A 22,011-nucleotide genomic window follows, 5' to 3' on the forward strand; every position below is an offset into this window, starting at 1 on the left:
CTTCCATGTTCCTTTTTAAAAGTCTGAGTCAATGGTGTTTAACTTTCATTGCTCGTGAAGCCTAATCTGCCAAAGCATGGAAGTTGTGTGTTGTTGTTTTGCCTCTGCATATGGGCTGCTTCTGGGGGAGACATGAATGCAGCTCTGTAAGGTTATGGCTCCTTCTGTTTTACCTCATCAACACTTTGCGTTTATCTTCTCCATGCTTTACAATGTTGAGATTAATCTGGCTGAAGTAAAACCTATGTAAGATTGGGATCTTTCTGGAATACATGAGAATTGCTTGAAAGGCATAGGAGGACATGGGGCCTATCTGGTGAATGCAGCATCATTTGAGGAGGGTTTGGCTGTTTTGTGGTTTTTTTTTTTTGTCACTCATGAGTGAGTTCAGTGACAGGGAGCAATGCTTAGCAGTTGTATCTGGGAAGCTGGCTGTAATACTTGGCCATTATGACCCGTTTTGTTGTCATCCTCCCTTCTGCAGTTGAATTTGGAAGTGTTTTGAGGTTGCCTCTGGATTTGGAATAGCTTGCTTCCCATCTCCCTACCCCTCTTCCCCAAATACTGTTGTAGGGAATACCAGCTGAGGCATTTGCGTTATCTTTAGTTCAGTTATAACTGGCATCAGGCAGTGTATCTGCCACTGTGTGTGAAAAGCAGAGGCTTAACATGGCTACAGTGCTTATCAGTGCTTATGTATATGTTTGGAGCTCGGAGAGAGCACAGAACTGTGCATCAGAGCAGAATGTTGTGCCTCAAATCATGCTTTGTCACACAGTCATATGGCAGTGATGTCTGAGATTGAGACCAGAGCATGCAAGATCCCCTCCTCTGTGCTGGTAACTGCTGGTTGTGTTTCAGGCAGTGGTGGTGTTTGGCTGTGGGGTGTGTGGGATGTTCCCTGCCCTATCTGGTACAATCCTTCTTGTGTTCCCTGCTTTCTGAGTTGCGTTATTCCAGCTCTTGGGAAGAGGGACAACACTGAGTTACGGATTGCCACGTTCTGTGCTAAGTTGAAGGTGAATGAAGTAATATTTGGTAAGAAAAGTTTAAGAGACTGTGATGATAAATGTCAGTAGGCTCCTCTGTCGTTTTTGGTGTTTTCTGCTGTAAACCTCTAGGCTCTGTCTATGAGAAGGTGAACTGTGTGCTGGGATGCATTTTCCTCCTTCATCTTCCCGGTTCATGAGGTCAGTGGAGCCTGTTTGGCAGTATGACTGGAATGCAAACCATGAGAATTCAGACACTGGCTCCTACTGGCAGCATGTGGTCCTGACCTCCTGAGCCTGGCCTGTCCGAATAGTGTGCTGTACATTCATGTCCCTTGTACTGCCCGTGGTCTGGGACATGTGTTCTAGGTGTGCGTTGCTGCTGGAACAGGCAGAAGTTGGACCTGCATTGAATATAATGCTGCAATGCCTTTGCTTTCAGTTAGAAGCAGTGTTTTAATCCCCATTATGTGGGCTACCAGCACTCGAGTGCTGTATTTAATTTCCAGCAGCTCAGGCTTCAGTATCAGGATGAGAGGGAATGGCCTCAAGTTGCACTAGGGGAGATTCAGGTTGGATGTTAGGAAATGCTTCTTCTCTAGAGAGTGGTCAGGTGATGGAATGGGCTGCCCAGAGAGGTGGTGGAATCACCGACTGGGAGGTGTTCAGGAAACGTTCACTGAGGGACATGGTTTAGTGGGGAATATCAGTGATAGGTGGATGGATGGACTGGGTGATCTTGGAGGTCTTTTCCAACTTCAGAGATTCTACGATTCTATGATCAGTGCTTTGCTTTTCTTGCACTGACAAGTCTTACTACAGAAAACCAAAACATTCCTCTGGCATTACACACATATGGCTTTTTGTAACTTGGCAGAACCTGCCAGTGGGTAGTGAAAAGGCTGCTGAGATCTGAATAGGTTTCTGTTGAACACCTGTGGTACGTAACAAAATACGTGATGCTTTTTTAGGGCTCTCATTTTTATATGGTGATGGCACCAATACAGTATGTTACAACTTGGTTAAGCCTCCTTTGTCTGCCAAGTGGTAAAGTGAGGGGAATATAGCTGAACTGGATAGTGCTTGTGCTTCTTTTATGGATTTCAGACGTGAGGGGAAAATTGAGTGGATTTTATGGCAGTTCTTTTTCTTTTTGCTTCTTCCTAAGAACAGAGTGATTTGAGTTCCAGCATTTTTTGTGGAGTGTCTGGTGAGGGAAGCAGCAAGTTGTGTTGATTTTTGGACTTTCATAAGCGAGTGTCTAGAAAGTAGGGAGATATTGATCCTCTGCAAAATTAGGACTGAAATCTGTGCTTGGGAGGTCACTGCAGTGCTGCCAATGTTCTGTGTCAAAGCAAGCAAAGTACTGAAATGGACAGGGAGGAAGAAGTAGTGACAGCTCATAGGCACTATCCAAGCCAGAAATCACTTCTGCATCGTTGGACATGAATTTATACTTATCACTACCAGTTCTAAAGAAAAATGTTTGGAAATGCCATAGTCAAAGTTCAATTGGCCTTTGTTTCTGTTGTTTTTAAAGTAACAAAAAGTGCTTTAAATTTAATACGTACTGACCAATGCATTGTGTGTTTTAAATAACACCAGAAGAAAAATCGTATTCATCTGCTGGAAAAGCATTTTTGATAGGAGAAGGAATAACTGTACATAATTATTCAAACTGTGCAAGTAAGCTCCTCAAGGAGTGCCTGTCAGCCTGAACTCTTCTGAGAATTACTGTGAAGTATCAGTTAGGGTTTTATCGGTCCTGTTCAAGCAGACCACCCCAATTCTATGCTTTGGGAAAGTGATTGGAAATGATATGTTATCACTCCTTGAACTCAGAGGTCACACTACAGTGCAGCAGGAGCTTTATGCAGGGCTTGCATGGGAGCAGAGGTGTTTTAGACACTGAAGCTTTTTTTCCTGAACGACACCTGATTTCTGGAAAATAGATGTGCTCACTGCCAGAGGTCAGTGGTGAGCCATGGAAATAAAGTCAGGAGATATGATGTTGGATTCTCCATGGTGCTGGCACTTGCTCTGCTGAACCGTGCCCTGCATGTGCACGCATAGGTGAGGATGTGCTCTGGTGGGTGAGGGATCACAGAGGTAGTGTTGTGTTCAGCAGACAGAAACCTGGTGACATCCTGTAATAGTGTTGCACGTCATTTCCTTTTTCAGAACATAATTCCTACTTACACGTTTCCAAAATGGTTATGAGAAGACTTCTATTGCTGAATGGCCAGTTTGAGTCTTTGTGTGCTCCTCTTCAGTATTGGGTGTCAGAGCCCTGTGGGACATTTGAGGTTGCCAAGGAGAGAGCTGTCAGTAGCAAGTGAGATGCCATGTCTCTGCTCCTCGTATACCTGGAACAGTGCAGCCCTATTCAGTATTGCCTTGCTTCTCTGCTTGGCACTCTGTCAGTGGCTGACGCTGCCTCAGAAGGTCCATATGTAGAATGGCTGCAGAATCCTTTAGGTGCCTGCTGTTAGACTAGGGGAACTCTGTTGTGCCCACAAGGGGCGGGCGTAGATGGATAGGGCTGTTTGCTGTGTGCCCAAATGATCCTTTAAGATGGATGAATGTGAGTCTGGATTGTTGGGAGAACACAGATCCTTGCCTCAACGATGAAGAGGAAGGGTTTTGTTTTCTGCACTTGCTGTACCATTGCATTTCCCAGACATGTTGATCCTTTACAGAGGAGACTTGGGAGGAACCAAGGAAGCAGGCCAGGCCAGGCCATGCTGTGGCAATTGGTCAAAGTGGTTCTGCTTTCTCAGAATGTGTGGCACTGTTTTTGTCCATGTCTGGCATGCTGGGAAGACAGTGCTGCTGTCTGTCCCTGCTCTCTGTGTGCTCGGATATGTGTGGGCCTGCCACCTCACTTCCCTGGAGGGGGAATGTGGAGAGGCCGATAGAGCCTGAGCTGTGCCGGCTGCTCACAGAGCATTGCTGTTGTGGCCAGGATGCTGAAAACTGAGCTGTAATGTTGTTTGATTTAGTTACACTTGTGATGATGTCAAACTTCTGGCATACTCAAAATTCACATTTTTCTGAGCTGCCTTCTTCTTTTTCTCTGCTTGTTGTTGTGGAATAAATAGGGCGTGCCATTGGCTTTGCAGCCACTGTTGGTGATTCTGCCGATGACAACAGAGAGCATTTGAGTTTGTCTGATGCTAAAGATTAGTTGACATAATTAAAGTGGGAGTGGTTTATTTTTGGCACTGAGAGAGCTGTTCAGCTCCTGTGGGATATGTTCATACAGCTCCTTCTGTCCCCTGTGCATTTTGGTTTTGGGACTGTGGATTAGAGCTGTCCCATTCTGTGACCAAGTATTTCTTAGGTCAGCGTGGCCCTGATGCACTTCTAATACGGAAGTAGGGCAGTGTAAGGGATCGAGACTTTAGGAGACAAGGTGCTCCATGCATGCTATGGAAAGTGTTCATAGAACAGGCAGCTTGGTGTGTGCAGGCCCTAATAGGTGCTCCCACAGGATTCTAACTGTTTCTTATTTCATGCTGAGTAAGTAATGCTTGTGGAAGGGGGGTCAGAAGCTGTCTATGTGGTTTCACTTCCTAACAGCGATTTGTTGTTTTATTTTTTGATGGAAGCCGGAGGAACTGCTGATGTTGCACTCTGATTTCTGCTCAAGCAAGCTCACAGAGTTTGGGTGCTTGCAGTACAACAACTGGTCAGTTGAGCTTTGGCAATATAGGCAGTGCTAATTAAGCCTGGCCTAAATGCAGTTTGTTCTGATCTGCAGCCCATACGTAAGATTTCCATTGACTGTATTTAAAAATAAAAAATACTAGATCCTAACCAAAGAACTTGTTCATGATATGCAAAGGTGTGGCTGTTACTGCTGAGCTCATGAACTTGCCAACAAGTTGAGTTCTATTTTCAATGCTTGCGGTGAGGTTGGATCAAAACACTGTATAGTTATTAAGCACCACATCCTTTTGAGCCAAGAGCTGTGTGAATGCTGCCTCTCTGGCAAAGTCTTCTGAAGGCATAGTGATCATATACTGCTGTTTTTCACTTCTGTGGTGTTTTTTTTTTTTTTTTTCCCTCCTAAAATCTTTGTTATTTTTACTGTACAAAATAAAATTCACTAAGTGTATATTTGTACTGCTACGAGGTTTTCCTTGTTGATGTGGGATATGTCTGTATATGGCATAGGTACCTACACTGATGGTGCTGAACATGGCAGGTGGGGAATCAGAGCTGAAATCATTGCTCTCACAGATATCCTAGGAGCAACAGCTCTTTGCAGCATAGCAAAGCTCTGCTATTATTGGCATGTTTGTGTTCTAACCTCTGTTCTTTCCTTACCTTCCCCAGTGAATGGACAGCATTGCTATTGAAGAGGAACCTCAGAAAGGAATGGGCTCTGTTTTCCTGAGGCTGTTGGCCCCGATCCCAGGAATGCTATAGAGGTCAGTGCTGTGAGTACCAGAGAGCGTCTGCAGAAGCAACCTTTTGGTTTGTAACTGCCACGCTCCTCCCCAGGTCCTGTGTGAGGCACTTGGTTTGCTGTCTTAGAAACAGGGTTAGCATGGGCACCATTGGAACGCTGTCAATTTAAAATTGCTTTGCTCAAACCAAACTTAGGTTTTTATGTATTTGTGTAAAGGCAAATAGAAATGCATCTGCAAAGTACATGTGAATAATTGGGAGGAGCTGACAGGAAGAGCAGGAGAGATCTCGCCATCCTTACACAGTGAATTCCCAGTGCTGGTGCCCAGAATGCAATGTGTGCTGACCTGGCCCACTGCAAACCTTGCACCGTTAAAGGTTGCCTTCACCTCTGCAAATGGATTTCAAGTGTTTTGGGAGTGCGTGGCATCCGTCATCTCTGCTGCTCTGTGCAGTGTCTGTGAATGGAGTTGGCACAGGAAAGTATGACCTGGGTGGGCTCAGTTTGTTCTTCTGATCAAACCTTCCTGAAGTACTGCTTATGGAGCCCCAATGCATTGTTGGATTTGGCTTCCAAATGCTTCCCACTGATGGCCTGTGGATATCAGCACTATGACAGTGTGGGGTGATGCAGGAGATGCAGGGTGTTGTAGACTTTGGCTGTGCAACGTTCATCAATTTCTACGTGCTTTGAGTAGGCAGGTGCAAACAGGGGCTGTGGCTATTACTGCAAATTCTAGAATAGTTTATGACATAAAGGAGAATATCAGCCTTAGAGCTGAATCCAAGTCATGTGTGGTGCTGGCTGGAAGAAGATGGTGCAGATGTTTTCAGGTGGTACAATAGGAAGTGCCTTTGTTCTGGATGCTCTGTTGGCAGTGAAAGGTTGAGGTATACTGCTTTCTGTTGGTGGTCATAAGACAAAACAAACAACTCCAGTCAAAATGTTTGTGTGGGGTATAATCCCAACCAGTGCTTGTTCTTACACTCAGCAAACAGCTGTACTCCTTCCCAGTGCAGTATTTCTTGTGTACCATTTCTCCCAGTATTTAAAAAAAATTTTAGATGAGCTTAAACATCTCAATGTTGAAATAGGATAAGTAAGTACTGTTATTCAGATCCACAGTAAGGAATCTTTACCTTCTGTAAATAATGAATTGTCCTTCTCATATAACTTGAGACCTAATTCAGGTTATCTTCCTGTATTTCCACAATAATAAAAATAGGCTATATTTGGAGTGAAAAAAAAAATGAAATTTGAAAGAACGCCTCAGATATGTATTCACTTCTCAGTGATGTTGTTGCATAGAGCCCCTGCTCACCTGTTTTCTGACAGAAATACAATGGGACTTGTTTTCAGCATAATTCCAAGAGTAGTACATACAGCACACACCATTAAGTTGGGCTTCTTGGACAATGCTAGTATAGCCAATTCTTGAAGTACCGTTGTGTGGCTGAAGTAGTGCAAACTGCCATCCTCAGTGTGTGCTTAGGCTAAATGAAGTCACAGGATATTGCTGATTTAATAGAAGAACTGGCAGAACTAGCAAAAGTCAACAGCAGTGGTGGGTGGAATGACAACATATTCTGTGTATTGTATATGGAGTTATCAGTATTGTGTGAGTCACTAAAAGAAATTTCAAGATCATCTATGAAGGAGTTTAATAACACTAAAATACAGCTTCCTTCCCTCCCCCACCACTGCTCAGGCAGCAAAGTTTTGTCTCAGGTGCAGTATTCCATATTTCATTTAGATCAATTATCCTGCTGTCATAGCGTGAGAAGAACTCCCAATCTGAACGGTTTGGGAAAGAGTTTGGGATTCCTCCAGGAACTGTGCTGTTTCATAGGATCATACAAGTTGGAAAAGACCACTAAGGTAATCTACTCCAACCCCAACCCATCCCCACCATGCCCACTGACCACATCCTCCCTCAGTGCCACATCTCCACAGATCCTGAGAGCACCTCCAGGGGCAGAGACTGCATCACCTCCCTGGGCAGCCTGTGCCAATGCCTCACTGCTCTTTTTGAGAAGAAATATCTCCTAATATCCAACCTGAACCTCCCCTAGTGCAGCTTAAGCCTGTTACTTCTCATCCTGTCCTATTTATTTCATCCTATATTGCATGTATCTTCCTGACCTGAAGTCTGTAACCTGTTATATCTTGAGGATAGCATGGTAAAAGACCACAGCCACTTTTGTATCATTTCTCTTGAAATGTGAAAGGTCAGTGCAGATTTCCAGCATAGGCTGGCTACAGTTGCTGGGATGTATGTTAGGAAAGCTTAGATGTTTTTTTAGTGGCTTCTTGATTCGTTTTTTTGGGGTTTTTTTTTTTTGGTGTGTTTTTTATACCACAGTATTCGTTGCCAGTTTTTATGCCACAGTATTCAATCTTTTTTTTTAATTTTTTTTTTTTTTAACCTGAGATTAAAATACAGTTTTACCGATGCATTCCAGAAGGGTATTTCATCTTGGTTTAGGCAGAAGATGAAGTTATTCTTGTTAAATTCCTCCTACCAGCAGTTGGTTAATTATCTTCAGTATTAGAAACTTCATTCTAGTTTGTAATGAGGTGTTCCTCCCCCCTCTTTTTTTTTTTTCCCAGCTGCTGTCTGATGACTTTGTCTCTGGATTTAATGGTTCCTCAGTAACTGGTATTTCCCTCTGTTATTCCAGTCGCAGCACCTTTGGTATAATCACTTCTCCTTTTCATAATTGACCCTTCATGATGACCTCTTTTTTTGGTAATTTAAATAGATCAACTTCTTGACATTTGTTGCTGTAAGGCATTTTCTATCCTTGAATAATTTTTATCGCTTTTACTGACCTTCTTCAGTTTTTCAACAGTCTTTAAGCACTGAGAAGTGGACGCTGTAATTCCATTGACTCTTTCATTTTTGCTCTCCATAAATTCACCTGTAGAAATCATTTTCTGTTCCCCTTCACTCCTTCCCATACCTGAAGGTGAGCAGGACAACGGTCCCTTTTGCAGTAGCGTACAACAGGCTACATCTGAGTGATTTATCTACTCTGAGCCACTCAATTCCCTTCTGAGATCCTTGTACAGACTTCAGTCTCAGGTACAGAAGAGAGTGGCCCATGTTGCTTTGCAGAATAGTGCAGGGCTGCACACAGGTGCTAACTGGTATCAGTGAGAAGCATTACAGTGAGCTACCTGTGCTCCAGGAGGGAGATGGTGAGGGGAGCTTTCCTGTGCATTGGACAGCTATGGTGTGAGGTCAGCAATAAGTCTGTAGGAAGGCAGTGTCTGCTTGCCCTACGGAAGTCAAGGGAAAAAAAAAACCTACGTGTGCCTTTGTATTGATGAAGTCGATGTCCAAGGTGTTTAGGCCTTGTTTGGGTACAGTGTAACATACAGAACTGGTACTAATTGTATTCTAGAATTATTTTGAGAATGCTTTGCAACATGTCAGTTGTATTTCTCTAAATGCTCTGAGATGAGTATTGAAGAATCACAAAACCATCTCCGAAACTGCACCGAAGTGTTTTGCTGTGCAGCTGTGATTGGTGCTGGAGGGTGTTGAGTGTTGCCCTGTTGCAAGCTGTTTGCTTCAAACCCTGCAGGCACATGCTAATCAATTCCTGGCACGTACAGGTACCTAACAGTGCTAACTGTGGCATGGAACTTTGCTGCAAGAGGGGCTGCTGTGCATTTACAAGCTGCTATGGGATGGCTCCTGACTTTCTTGCACTCAGTGGTTTGTGTTTGTTTCTGCACAGGACGCAGGGGAGCTCCAGAAGCCAGTCAGGATGAATATGGTGAAGAGGATCATGGGCCGGCCCCGGCAGGAGGAGTGCAGCCCCCAGGACAATGCGCTGGGGCTGATGCACCTGCGGCGCCTCTTCACAGAGCTCTGCCACCCTCCCCGGCATATGACCCAGAAAGAACAGGAGGAAAAACTGTACATGATGCTGCCAGTATTTAACAGGGTAAGCCAGAGAGTCTGTGAGAGACTTTTGCTTTATTGTAACCAGCTGCTCTTATTGTGTTTCCTCAGGACCTCTGGTTCTAGCAGAATGGAACTTGCTCTTTCATTGGCATACTGTATTTTTTTTCCATGTTTTCCTCATGTACTGTTGTGTAAGTGGATGAACCCATCGTTGGAGATTTTCTTCTGTCAGGACTGTTTCTGAGATGCTTTCCTGCACACCTTACTGTCTTTGTAGGCACCTTTATCTTCTGGGAAACAGTACCCTATGAGATGTTCTCCAGGGTGAAGTTGTCTGCTGCTGCAGTCTTTATTCTCTTTTAGAGGTGATTCTAACTTAAGCTTAGTTGTGGCAAATTTGTAGCCATTTGTTTGTGTGTCAGCACTGTTCCTGAGCCTAAATCACACTTCTCCCTTCTTGACCCTCACTGTATTAATGCATATTTAGAGAAAACAGTCATGCTCTCTCTTGTCAGATATGGTTTTGCAACACTGTGTAAGCTGAATGTTTTTTATTTTCTCTTATGTGATAAATTCTCTATTCCCATTGCCCTCGCAGCCTTTTTCCTATGTGAATCTGTTTTACTCTTCTTGGGCAAGTTGGATTTCAGCGAGGATCCAATAGCTGCATGTGCAGTGACATTCCTGTTTTACTGCCTCCTGTGCTCAGGCACTGAGATGGCTTGGAGCAGGGCTGTGACTGCTGCCACTGGCATTGATAGGAGCTAAATCCTCTCCATGCCTTGTATGCCTTTTAGTTCCTTTGCCGCTTCATTGAGCCTAATAACTTCGATAGTAGCTTTAGGCTCTTGATTGAGCAGTACAGAGATACAGAGATCTACATTTATCTTTTTCCTGCTGTGACCTGAGCTCTTATTACTGAATCTCTTCTTGAATGAAGGATTTCTGGTCGTGTGTGCTGCTGTGGAGAAGTAGAATCATTGATTAAGCTATACAAGGGAAAAACTTGATTGGAAAACCAATTCCTTTTCTAGATTGATGTTTTGCTGAACATATGGCTTTTGATGGTGTTACACATTGGACTGCTTGCATGTTGTGTAGAAAAAGCAATCCTTGTCTAGATGTAGTGGTAATAGGATTTTCAGGCTTCAGTAGATAAGCCCCCCCAAGTGTCGTTCTGTTGCCCCAGGTCTTATTCCCAGTGCTGCAGGTAACCTGTTGTGTGAGTCTTGGAGAAAAAAATTCGGCTCACCCACTTCCTCCTTAATTTATCTGCCTGGATCATATGCCCTCTAGCCATGAACTTTCTTAATTTTTTGTTTTGTTTTGCTTTTTTTTTTTTTTAAATTTATTTTACAAATGTGCACAGTGGAATCTTAATCTTAGCTTGAGCCTGTGAATAACGTTTTGTTGCAATTACACCTGGAATTCTCCCTCTGGTAGTTTCAGGTGGCTGATACTTCTGAGAGGGGAGGATATCCCCCGTACTCACTTCAGCACTGCATTGTAATCTCCAGGCGAAGAAACTGTTTGTTCCTGGGCCATGGTAGTGCTTAGTTGTAGCACTGTACTTACAGAACCCCCCAGTTGGTGATACAGCTGAGTTTGCAGGAATATGGTGCAGCAATCAGTGTCCTACTTATGTAGAGCAGTCTTTAATTAGACTTGATAAAAAGGAAGTTTAAAATTTCTCTTAATTACTCCACTTTCTTCCAACTCTCCTGTCTTTCCACCTCATAGATCTTTGTCCCTTCTTAATCCTGCTACATCTCAATTTTAGTTGTCCCATGTCTTTGCATCATTTGTTCTCACTCACCTATTCTTGTTCAACTTATGTTGAACAAGTGTCCTGAAAAAAAAAACAACAAAAAACAACAAACCACTAACTGTAAATTTCTTTCTAGTCACAATCAGCTCTTGCCTACCTGTTCTCAGACACCAAATCTAAAGATTTCAAGATGGTATGCATGTCTTCTGCTGTTTCCGTTTGTAAGAGGGCATTTTGGCTAGTCTTCTCCCTGTTTTTTCAGGTTTTCCTTCCCTAAATCATGCATGTCTCTCCTCCACTGTACGTCACTGAACTTTGTTGATAGGATCTTAGTTTTCTAAATCCTGAAGAACCTTTAGTTTCCTTTCCTTGGTGAACTTTATACTGAAGTTATCCTTCTTGCCTCAAATGGAGGCCTTTGTCAGATGTGGTCCCTTTGTTTTCCAACCTCTGTAAATTCAGAACCTTTGTGTGGTGCAGTGTTGAAAGCATGTAGTATTTGTGCTCTTTTTCTTCCTAATTGTGCAGGCACTGATAACCATTATGCGTTGTCAACAAACTGTTAGTGTAGCACAAACAAAACTGATTTCACTCAAATCTCATCTACTGCAGGTTTTTTTCCCCTTGCCTTTTGCACAAATTCATTCTTGTCGTCTTGTGTGCAAGAGGTTGAAGAATTGCAATGTCATCTGTTTATTTTGACTTCTGTAGTTTCTCTTTTCTAGGCTGCTGGTTAATGCTGCCTTCTTTTGAGGGTTACTCCTAAAGTCTGCAGGTGGCTTTCTTGGCTTATCTAGCTTTGTGTTTTTTGGGAGTATCAGCTGTGTATGTTGGGAAAATCCCACTAGCTTAGCAAGACAGACAAAGGCAAAGTCAGAAGCTGATTGAAATAAAAAAAAAAATAATAGAAGGGGTGAAATATTTCTTTTAATTACAAGCCTTACATAGAATGTTCAGTGGAAGAACTGGTAAATGTTGATTCTGAGATGGCTTGATGGATGCTAAATTTGGAGGTGGCTTTCCTGTGAGACCTGCTTCTGTTGAAAGAAAACATCAAAACATTTTTAAAGAATCTTGTTTCTCAAAGATAATAGCTGCAAACATTTCATGGTATCAGTTAATAGCTTGGTTGAATCAGATCCCGAATCCTTCAGTTACTTTGTATAAGGTAGATTGGGTACTTCTAGTACTGCTGCCATAAGCCAAGCACACAATGGTGATTTCTACCGGATGCAGAGATCTAAGGTGAGGCGTTAGCCTGCATCGCGTGGGCCTGCATGTGGCCAGCATCAGCCAGCTAATGGATCAGGTGCTTATTTGCTTAACCACCTAGGACTGATTGATTTGGCAGAGATAACTGAAGTGTTGTGTGGAATGAGGTTTGATCTGATTATTTTGAGGATTATTAATCAGTACATCCAGAGGCGCAAGAGCAGCCTTCTGTTTATGTGGATGTGGATGTCTGAAGCTTGCTGCAGCCTAAACTGTCTTACTTTTGCTAATGAATGGGTGCTTGGAACATTTCTTTTCTCATTGTTCAGGGAGGCTTGTGAAATATCGAATCATGACGTAACAAAAAGCTAAATCAGTACATAATCATGAAATTTTTGTCCTCTGGAAAAGTTTTCAAAAGCCTCCTTTCAGAGATCTGCATCCATGTGAGCTCAGTTCTCAGAAATGGTGTGGTGCAGCGCCTTGTGCTGCTATGTGCTACTAAAGCTCCTGAGGTATATGAAAGAAGTGAATGGATGGATGGAGAAGCTAATATTTTGAATAAGTGATGTTTGAATACAATAAATTGCTTAAATTTCCTGGGAAGAACCACACCTTTTGTATTAACAAGAAAGACGACTCGCTGTTAAAATGCTTTGTGTCCTGTTCCGTGTATGTTACTGCCTTTAGTCAAGGAGTATGCCAACATGCTTATTTTAGTGCAACCTCGGTTGTGAGGTAAAACATTCCAACCTAGATCTGCTCAGTCAGCCTTGTGTTGCAGCTGTGAACACTCTGCCTTTCCTATCATCTGCTGGCAATTAGCCATCTTAAGTCAGACAGTGTGCCCATCCATTTTCTTCTTTCCTTGGTCTGAGCTTTAAGCTGTAAGCGATAGTAAGGTACTCTGCCAATGTGTGTTCTAGTCCGACTGGTCTTGAGTAGGTCATGGCAGGGAACATGGGTGCGTTGGGGCCCTCCTCACCTTTTGTAGCCTATCAGTTTTGTGAAAGATGCTGGAATGCTCCCTGCTTTGCAATCCCAGTTTGCAGGTGTTTCTTAGTTGACCTCAGAAGTCACCTCCAGTGACTGGACTTCTGGCTGCTTTCTTCATTGGTAATGGCAGCTGAAATTTCCTATGTGACAAACACCTAAGTTTCTGGTGAAAACTATTTTTATAGTGCGGAAATAGTGTTCAATTTTAATTTTGTATTTCTGGCTCTGTTTCAGCATGTCTTTGAAATGCAAGTAGGCAGGAGAAATATTTTTGGCTGTTCTCTAACATGCCAGAGCTATTGACACTGAGTGAAGGGGTAAGAAGTAAAACTTTACACACGGAATTGAATCACAGAATTGCAGCAGTTGGAAGAGAGAGATCATCAAATCCAGCCTCCTGCTAATGCACTGGGAGGGGGAGGATTGGAGAAAATAACCTTAAGAAAGGTCATTTAATCTTCTAGCTTATTAGACTTTCTTTAAGTAACTTGTCAGTTGCAGAGCTACTCAGTGCCACAATTGCCTTGCATCCCTGTTCAGTGTGGTGTTGTGAGTGTCATTGAAGGAAGCCAGACTTCTGAGTGACCTCAGATATGTCAACAGCTCACCTGCAGCAGTAGCACCGATAAAGGAGAAGGGGAGAAGAGGCTGAAGAGCGTTCGAGTCCAGATGTGCTGTTAATGATTTCATTCCCTTGTTGAGAAGTGAATATGACAGGCTGATCTAAAATGTTACTTAAAAACAAAAAGAAAAAAAAAGCTTTTTAAAAAAATGTTATCCAAATACCCTGGCTTGTTAGCGGTGCTCTTACAGGATATGCAATTAGCCATGAGAGGGGGGAAAAAAGAGTCTACAGAGTCTACAGAGAAGTACCAAGATACTCAGATATTCAGAAGGCTATTGCATTTTTTCAGCACTGACACAAGTGATAGTACCAGAATGTGGAAGGGATGTTTCTTTCAATAATTAATATCTAATATTTTATATATATAAATATCTATCAATACTTAATCATGAAGAGGAAGTTAGTAGAATTAAGCAACAATTAATTTTTAAAAATTGTTGATGACTACTGATGTTATGTGTTATGCAGGACAAGGCAAATGGTTTTAAGTTGAGGGAGGGAAGATTTAGGTTGGATGTCAGAGAGAAATTCTTTAGGGAGAATGGTGAGGTGCTGGAACAGGCTGCCCAGAGAGGTTGTGGATGCCCCGTCCCTGGAGGTGTTCAAGGCCAGGTTGATGGGGCCCTGGTCTAGTATTAAATGTGGAGGTTGGTGGCCCTGCATATGGCAGGGGTGTTGAAGATTCATGGTCCTTGAGGTCCCTTCCAACCCTGGCCATTCTGTGAGTCTATGTTAAGGAGGATCTCAAGAAAGGAGAATGGGGTGTTGGGAACTGTGGGACCTGTGGGGTTTGCTGGGATAGTCACTTCTAGTTTGTGTCTTCTGGAATATTTCATGCTTATCATTCTGTACTTGGAGTTCACCCCATGGGATGTGTTCGTACAGTAAACAGTTGCTCTTAAAACGGAAGTTCTGTGGGAGCGCTTAGTGTGCAATCTGGTCTTTCCCACTCTGGGAGTTTTTCGTTGTGCAAGAAAATTCATGGTTCTCTTTTTCCCCCTTTATTTGTCAGATCTTTCTTCCCTGTGATGACGTAATTTCACATATACTTATATCTTACAGTGTGCATTGTGAAAAAACACTACAAGGATGAATAATGCAGCAGATAAAAAGGTGATCTCAATAGTGGTACCTCCTGTTTGCAATGAGGAAGTGGCAGTTTATAATGATCCATATAAGGAGGGCGATTTTTAAAATCTATTTATTTTTCTTTTATTTTAGGTGTTTGGAAATGCTCCTCCAAGTACAATGACAGAAAAATTTTCTGATCTCTTACAATTCACTACTCAAGTGTCACGATTGATGGTGACTGAAATTCGACGGAGAGCATCAAATAAATCCACAGGTACTGCATGGGGCACAAAGTTGAGCTTTTGTACATGATGAAAGTATGGGCATTGAAGTCTTAACAGGGAGAACATGTTCTGTTTCTTAGGGCTGAGAAAATGAGGCAAACTGAGTCCTCCTGCCTAGAGTATAAAGACAATTAAGTTCCACAAACTTGATAACTTGTTGAAGATGGGAGTACACTGAGATGCCTCATCTAGTAGGAGGACACAAAAGATCATGGAGATGGCTGCTGTAGCTTGCTCAGTGTGTTTGTTGGTGGTGTTTTGTCCCTCAGATATGTTTGTGTTTAAATTGTACCTTTAAATTATCTGTTGGCCTCAAAGCTAATAGGAAGATGTGGAATTATGGTGAGCAGAACATTAGGACCAGCATCCCCAGCACTGAGAAGATATGTCTTGGCCCATCTTTAAGGTCTGTTGAATGCCTGAGGGAGACTTCATTCTATGCTGAACCATTGGTGTGTCAGACCCTGACTTCTTTCTGGAAGTTGCATTTTGGAAGATGATATGCTGGGAAGGCGTGTTGCCTTAACCTTCCCCTTTGACTTCCTTGTCTGAGCATTGTTTCCTGGCAAGAGGAGAGTTTTTCTGAGCAATATCAAGTTTTTTGCCTTCCAGATGGTTTTAAGTTCTCTCCTGGCTTCTCAGTTTGGATTTGGTGGCAAATGAGGAAATAGCGAGCTAAAAAAGGCTCTGCAAAGTATTACACGTGATGTCAGCAGTCACAGATTGTGCCAATTGTAATTTCTCTCCATTTTAAGTAGAGTGAATACCAGGAAAGTATCCTGTATGGAAAAACAGCTATGGCAGATAGAACCTGTACTCTGCAGGGAAAGCAGGAGCACAGTGTCCATATGTGTACAAGAGACATGAATGTCCAGCCAGCAGAAGGGTGGTGTTGGCTTGAATGTTCTTTTTGTTGGGGAGCACCTGTCACTCCTCCCTGCTGGATCTTACTAAGAACAGCCATCTATTTACTTAGTTCTTCACCTGTTATCTCTGCCTTGGCTGCTCCAAGATGGCCCGGTTTCTATCCTTGCAGCCCCGGAGTAGATTTTTTTTTTGTTGAACTTCAGGGCTTTTCTTCTTTTGTTCTTTTCTTTGCTAGGAAACTTAATTACAGTGACTTAAAAACACAAGTTAGTACTCTTGTAAGCTTTAATATGATGAATAGCAATAGTTTTATTAGGAGGAAAACAGTACTGTTTTTTTTTGGTACAGTTAAGACCGCCATAACTTCTGTTGACATAACTTTTGTAGATTGAGTGTGGGAAGCCCTTGTAGCTAGCTCCATGCACTGCAATTGCTTTGTGATTCTTGGCCAGGCCACAGAGTTGCATTTTGCTCTCTGTCAATGTCCAGTTAACAAACTGTTAAAATTCATGGTTTTTGTGCTGCTGTGTTGAACTATTTAGAGCTAGGTGAATGTTCCCTGTAACATTGAAAAGAGCTAGGCTTTTTAAAAGTACTTTCTTTTTCAGAGACAAAATAATTATGCTTAAATATTGTAAAGGTCCTTTTTCTACCAAACAAAATAACACAGTGTATCCTAATAGCTATTAGTAGGTAGAGTACGCTTTTAGAGTAAGAGCTCTATGTGGGAAATATCTCTGAGAGAATCCAAATGCAGGTTCTTCATAGCATGAAGTGCTCAGTTTAAATGGACAAAATTGCTGAGCTTGTTTTTAGAAACAAAATCTCCTCACAAAGATTATTAAAAGTGAACTTCCCTTTTAGTTAACAAAAGGGAAAGAATTTTCAAAGAACTTGCTTTTTCTCTTTAAAGATGTAAATGCAGTTGGCAGTGTTTTCTAGTTGGGACTGTGGGATGATAAATGTTACCTGTTTTTTTTTCTGTCTTGTGATGGAGCACAATGCAGTTTTTTCATCGGATCTTTTAATATTTAAGTAGTAGCTGTGTGAATAATGCCTGCCATCACAGACACGTCTCAGTTATTCTTGGCAAACTGCAGTTGTTTTCTCGGAACAGCATTTCATGATTCAGTAGTAACTATGCCAGCATTCTATCTTACGTAGTCTCTTAACACTGCCATTGTAGTGTTGAACTACAGTTTCAGCTGTACTGTTTGTCCAGTATGAATGTAGCCATGGAGTAATAAAGATGAAGACATTAGAACTGTTAGATTTTCTTCCACACTGAGGTCTGTCCTGTGGAGCAGTCGTAGTTTGCAGGTGACTGCAGTCACCATCTCTATGAGGACTGATGTCTGGTTTCCCTTGCCTCAACTTATTTTATTTGGGAAGGTGGTGGGGTTACGGTTAAGACAGCTACCTCTGAATTCTTGAGCTGTCAGATTTTCAACAAATGCATCCCATTTCATGTCAGAATTGATTGAAAGATCATGATAGTGCTGTACTAAAATGGATGTCTAATCTCCTCTGTTTCTTACATAGCCTGTTCTGAAATAAACCTTTTGGGAGCATCTGGCTCTGAGTTGGAAAAGATAGATTGCTGAAACGAGGTGCAGAGACAGTTGGAATGTGGATAAAATGAATGTGGTTGCTAACAGTCAGTTTGGCTACAGATGATGGGGAGCAAGTAGCACTTCATCTTCTGTATTTTGCAAAACACGTACCTTGGAGGCAAGCTCTTCCTGTTATATCACCATTGCTGCAAGATAAAATAAATATATAGCCTGGGTATTTCAACAACATGCCCTCATACGTTTGGCCCATCATTATAATTTGTGCCAGGGGCAAAAATGGCAGCAAAAATGAGTTCAGGCATCAGGTCTTACGTGTATGTTGAAGGATTGCAGCTGGGTCAGTGCAGGACAGAGTGCTCCCCCAGGCCTTCTGTGCTGAGCTGGCTGCTGTGCAATGGGATGGGAGAGCTGCTCCTTGGGGCACAACTGCCACGAGCCAAAGACCTTTTGGGTCATCTTTCCACTGAGTACCTTCTGCCCAAGTCCCAGAGTGAGAAAACAAAAGGATTCATCATAGGGCTGGAATATTTTAATCCCTTTTAAGGTGAATTTCAAGCGTTGTTGTTTTATTTTTTTTCTTTTTGTTTAAGTTATTCAGTGTAGGTGCTACTCTGCATACATCACTGTTTTAGGCAGCTTTTAATTTTACGCAGTGTATCATTGCATATTTGCAACGCTCTCTGTGAATCTGTCACAGTATTTACAAGTTCATACTAAGTTCTCTATAGACTGTTAAAGTAATCCCTCCTTCCCTTCAGAAACAGCTTCTTCATTTATTATTTACACCCTATTGTTTTTGGTTGTTTTCCCCCCTTTTTTAATCAAACTTAGTTTCTGCATTTCTGTAATTTACAAGTTTAAAGACAACCATTATCTTACTTTAAAACCATGTTGGGAGACCAAATTGGTAACATTCCTCATTATAATAATTTCCTCTTCATATCTCCTGCTTGTGATGACAACACTGCACTATTCCTGATGGAATAAGGGTTTCTTGCCTCTTTAGTTTAAGGTGGTGCTTCTCTTACTTGTTGGCCCACTGAAAGTATATGCTTCCTTGGGCATCTGAGTGTATTTCCAGGTATTCTCCTTGTAGAGCAGTGGGGGCTTGCTTAGGAGAGGGCTCCATGAAAAGCCTTACTGCCAACACACTGGTGTGCATATGGACACTTTCCTTACTTACCCACCTAGTCTTTTGCCACTAGTACTATACTGAAGATAGCAGTACAATATGAAATAGCACAGTGATATTGGTCTGTTTACTAGAATATGTACGTAAATGCTGAAGTAACTCTTACTGCTGTTGCTATAGACAGGAATGTTTCCTTTAATGAAACGTTGCTTTTGTTAGCAATCTGAATAGAGCTTATCCTGTAGGTTTCTATCTGCTGCTCTTCTGAAGTCAGAGACACAAAGCATCCCTGCTGCCTCTTCTGTATGAAATTTCTTTGGTCATTGTATTCCATTTGGTTGTTGTATACCAAGCCTCTTTCCTGTATTTAGCAGCTCAGTGTTGAAAAATCTGACTACTGTCCTCACTGTGGTTATAACTGTGATCATAGTTATCTACTCATGCCTATAGAATGGTCAAGGTATTTATGTATGGATGTTACCTTATAGTTCTTCATCTCTTTGCTTCCTTGCTGTTCTTGCACGTCCAAATTCTAGATGCTGTGGCTTCTTGTGCAGAAGTTAAAAGCCTGAGGGTGTTGGGTCAGGCACAGAGAGTGTGGTATCAAAAGGATTTCTTGAGCACTGCAAAACAAGGAAAAATTACAAGCAATAAAGTAGGGCTACTGCTGACGATAGAAGTGAATCCTGGATAGTGTGCTGTCAAACCTGCTCAGAGCAGATGACAAAAGAATGTATTCCTGCACTTTAAATCCTGTCTGTGTTTTAGGTACTGCTCAATTAAGACTGACAGTTTTGAAGCAACTATTTATAGTGCTTGACTGCTCTGCTGTTTAGAATGCCAGCAGTGTGGCAGCTTTCTCAGAAGCACATACCTAACCTCTCAGTCTCTCACTTTCAAAGATACCAAGAGAGCCTGTGTTCCACAGGTGGCTTTTGAAAGCCGTGTCCAAAGGAGGCTGTTGGTACCCTGTTTGTTCTGTACTGCTCTGTTTATGGTCAATTTTTAGGACCAATTATTTCAGAAAACAAACTGCCCACCCAGAATTGGTAAGTTGGCAAGTAAGTGGTTGTTTGCTGCATGTCCACCGTTTGGAACCTGCAATACCAAAGTGAGGGGAAATGCTGTCTGATTTTATTTTGGTCAGTCCCATTCAGGGATTTGGTGAATGCCTCCCCTTACTTTAGTCCCAGACTTGGAAAACCCGATGGTTTGTTCAGAAAAATTGTAGGGCAAAATAAGGCTGCAAAAACAAAATCTTTGGGAAAAAAAAAACAGCCATTACAAAACCAAAACAAGTGTTAATTTTTACCTGCAATCTTTCTTTCTGTCTATTTTTCTTTAGGATTATGACTTCAAAAGTTGGTTGTTGGTTTTTTTTTTTTTTTTTTTTTTTTCCTGGACATAAGTGAAAACCACATTTTCTTTGCAAGGCCTCTTAGGCCTTGAAAATCTCCAAGGCTGGAGCCAGCACAATCTTGCAGGGCCTGTCCCAGTGTCTGGCTGCCCGCAGAGGGGGAAGGTCTCCTTACACACAGTCTGGTCTCTTTTGTTTCAGTTTAAGCCACATGTCTCTTGCCTTGGGTCTCTGTGAAAAGCCAGGCTCCGACTCTTTGTAGCATCCCTGCTGTCAGCACTGGGGTGCTCTCCTTGTGCTGAGTGGGTCGTGGTTTTTCAGCCTCTCCTCACAGGGCAGTGCTCTGGTGTCTTGGTTGTCCTCTGCTGAGCTCCTTTTCATCATCATCTTTCCTGTACTGGGGTGGGACCAAAGCTGGGCGTAATGCTCAAGATATTCTCCAGCAAGTTTCAAGTAGAGGGGTGCATTTACCTTAGAAGAAGCTCATGTACAGGTATACTGTGGGGAATCTGACAGGAGATGGAGCAGACAAAACAAGATTGAAGATGGATTCAACTGCAGACTTCTTTCTTGTTTTGTAATTTCATTGTAATTCCTTTCTTCATCAATATTACTTCTTTTTCAGTTCTAGCTGACATTGAAAGCATTGAAGATGATTGATGTGCAGTATTAATGCAAAACGATTTTAGGTTTTCCTTAAGTATTATGGGCACTTCCCATTATTGGCATGACAGATGTCTTAACACACATATATGTAGACAGCAATGAATTAGGACTTCATTTTTAGTTCATTTATATTCTTGTTTGTGTTGTATTTTGCTCATATTTATTAAGGATGACTTATTTCCCAGGCTGAATATTTAACTTATGCTCTCATTGGTATAGAATCACTTCTGATTTCAAAAGTGGTCCCTTCCTCATGCTAAGTAACCATAAGTTGTTAGCATTTTCATCTTACAAAAAAAACCCAAACAAACAGTAGAATGGTGCTGAGGTAATTGTTGGTCTTTTTTACCTTTATTTTCCTGTTTTTATTCCTTCTGGCTTTTTGCGTCTCTTTTCCTTTAGTCCTGTCTGTTTATTGTCCATACTGTTGTTTCAGTGCAGTTCCTCACCCTCTCCCCCCAGCTCCAGGCCATGAATATCAGCTTTTCCCACATAAATTCCTAAGTGATAGTGAATTAATACACCTGAAAAAGAGTAAGTTGTGTTTGGTAAACCTAAAATGCTTAAAGAACAGTTGCTGCTTGCAACTGCACAACCTGACTTCTGGTTGAAAACATGATACTTAAAATGTACTTTTTACAGCCTAGATTAGTATCAGAGCCAAGTGCATGTGGAAGGCAAGAATGTGTGTTGGGAGAGAATAGGCCTGAACCTAGTCCTTTTCTTGCCTTTTTCAATTATTACTTTTTTTTCCTGCAAGCATTACTTTAGAGCTGGATTCTTGCTTAGCACACAGACTGTTGAGAGGAAGTTTTCCATGCTGCAGACTTTAAAACTAAATTTGTATTTCTCTTCCCTTCTTTTCACCCGGTCCCCCTTACAGAGGCTGCAAGTCGTGCCATCGTCCAGTTTCTGGAAATCAATCAAAGTGAAGAAGCAAGTAGAGGTTGGATGTTGCTCACTACAATTAATTTACTAGCTTCGTCAGGACAGGTTAGTCTTAAACAGCAACGCTTAATGAAAGTTGGGGGCTTGGAGACGCACAAGAATCACAATAACGAACTGTGAGAACACATTGAATGATGCTCTGGGCTACTTTCTGCTTTCTGTGTTAAGGTCTCTTTTTTGCTGAGGTGC

At 42.1% G+C, this 22,011-nt stretch overlaps 1 protein-coding gene across 10 annotated transcripts in view; it reads left to right on the forward strand.

Moving 5' to 3' along the window:
- Positions 1–22,011, forward strand: part of WDFY3 (WD repeat and FYVE domain containing 3) — a 137,020-nt gene that overhangs the window by 23,793 nt on the left and 91,216 nt on the right. For all 10 annotated transcript variants that reach the window (XM_048942756.1, XM_048942752.1, XM_048942759.1 and 7 more), the window contains exons 2-5: positions 5,331–5,425; positions 9,153–9,362; positions 15,145–15,268; positions 21,758–21,867. In XM_048942756.1, coding sequence (XP_048798713.1) covers positions 9,183–9,362; positions 15,145–15,268; positions 21,758–21,867 — 414 coding nt within the window. In that variant the 5' untranslated portion in view covers positions 5,331–5,425; positions 9,153–9,182. The remainder of the gene's footprint in view (positions 1–5,330; positions 5,426–9,152; positions 9,363–15,144; positions 15,269–21,757; positions 21,868–22,011) is intronic.

The sequence above is a fragment of the Lagopus muta genome, chromosome 4 (genome assembly GCF_023343835.1).
Source record: "Lagopus muta isolate bLagMut1 chromosome 4, bLagMut1 primary, whole genome shotgun sequence".
NCBI classification, from domain to species: Eukaryota; Metazoa; Chordata; class Aves; order Galliformes; family Phasianidae; genus Lagopus; species Lagopus muta.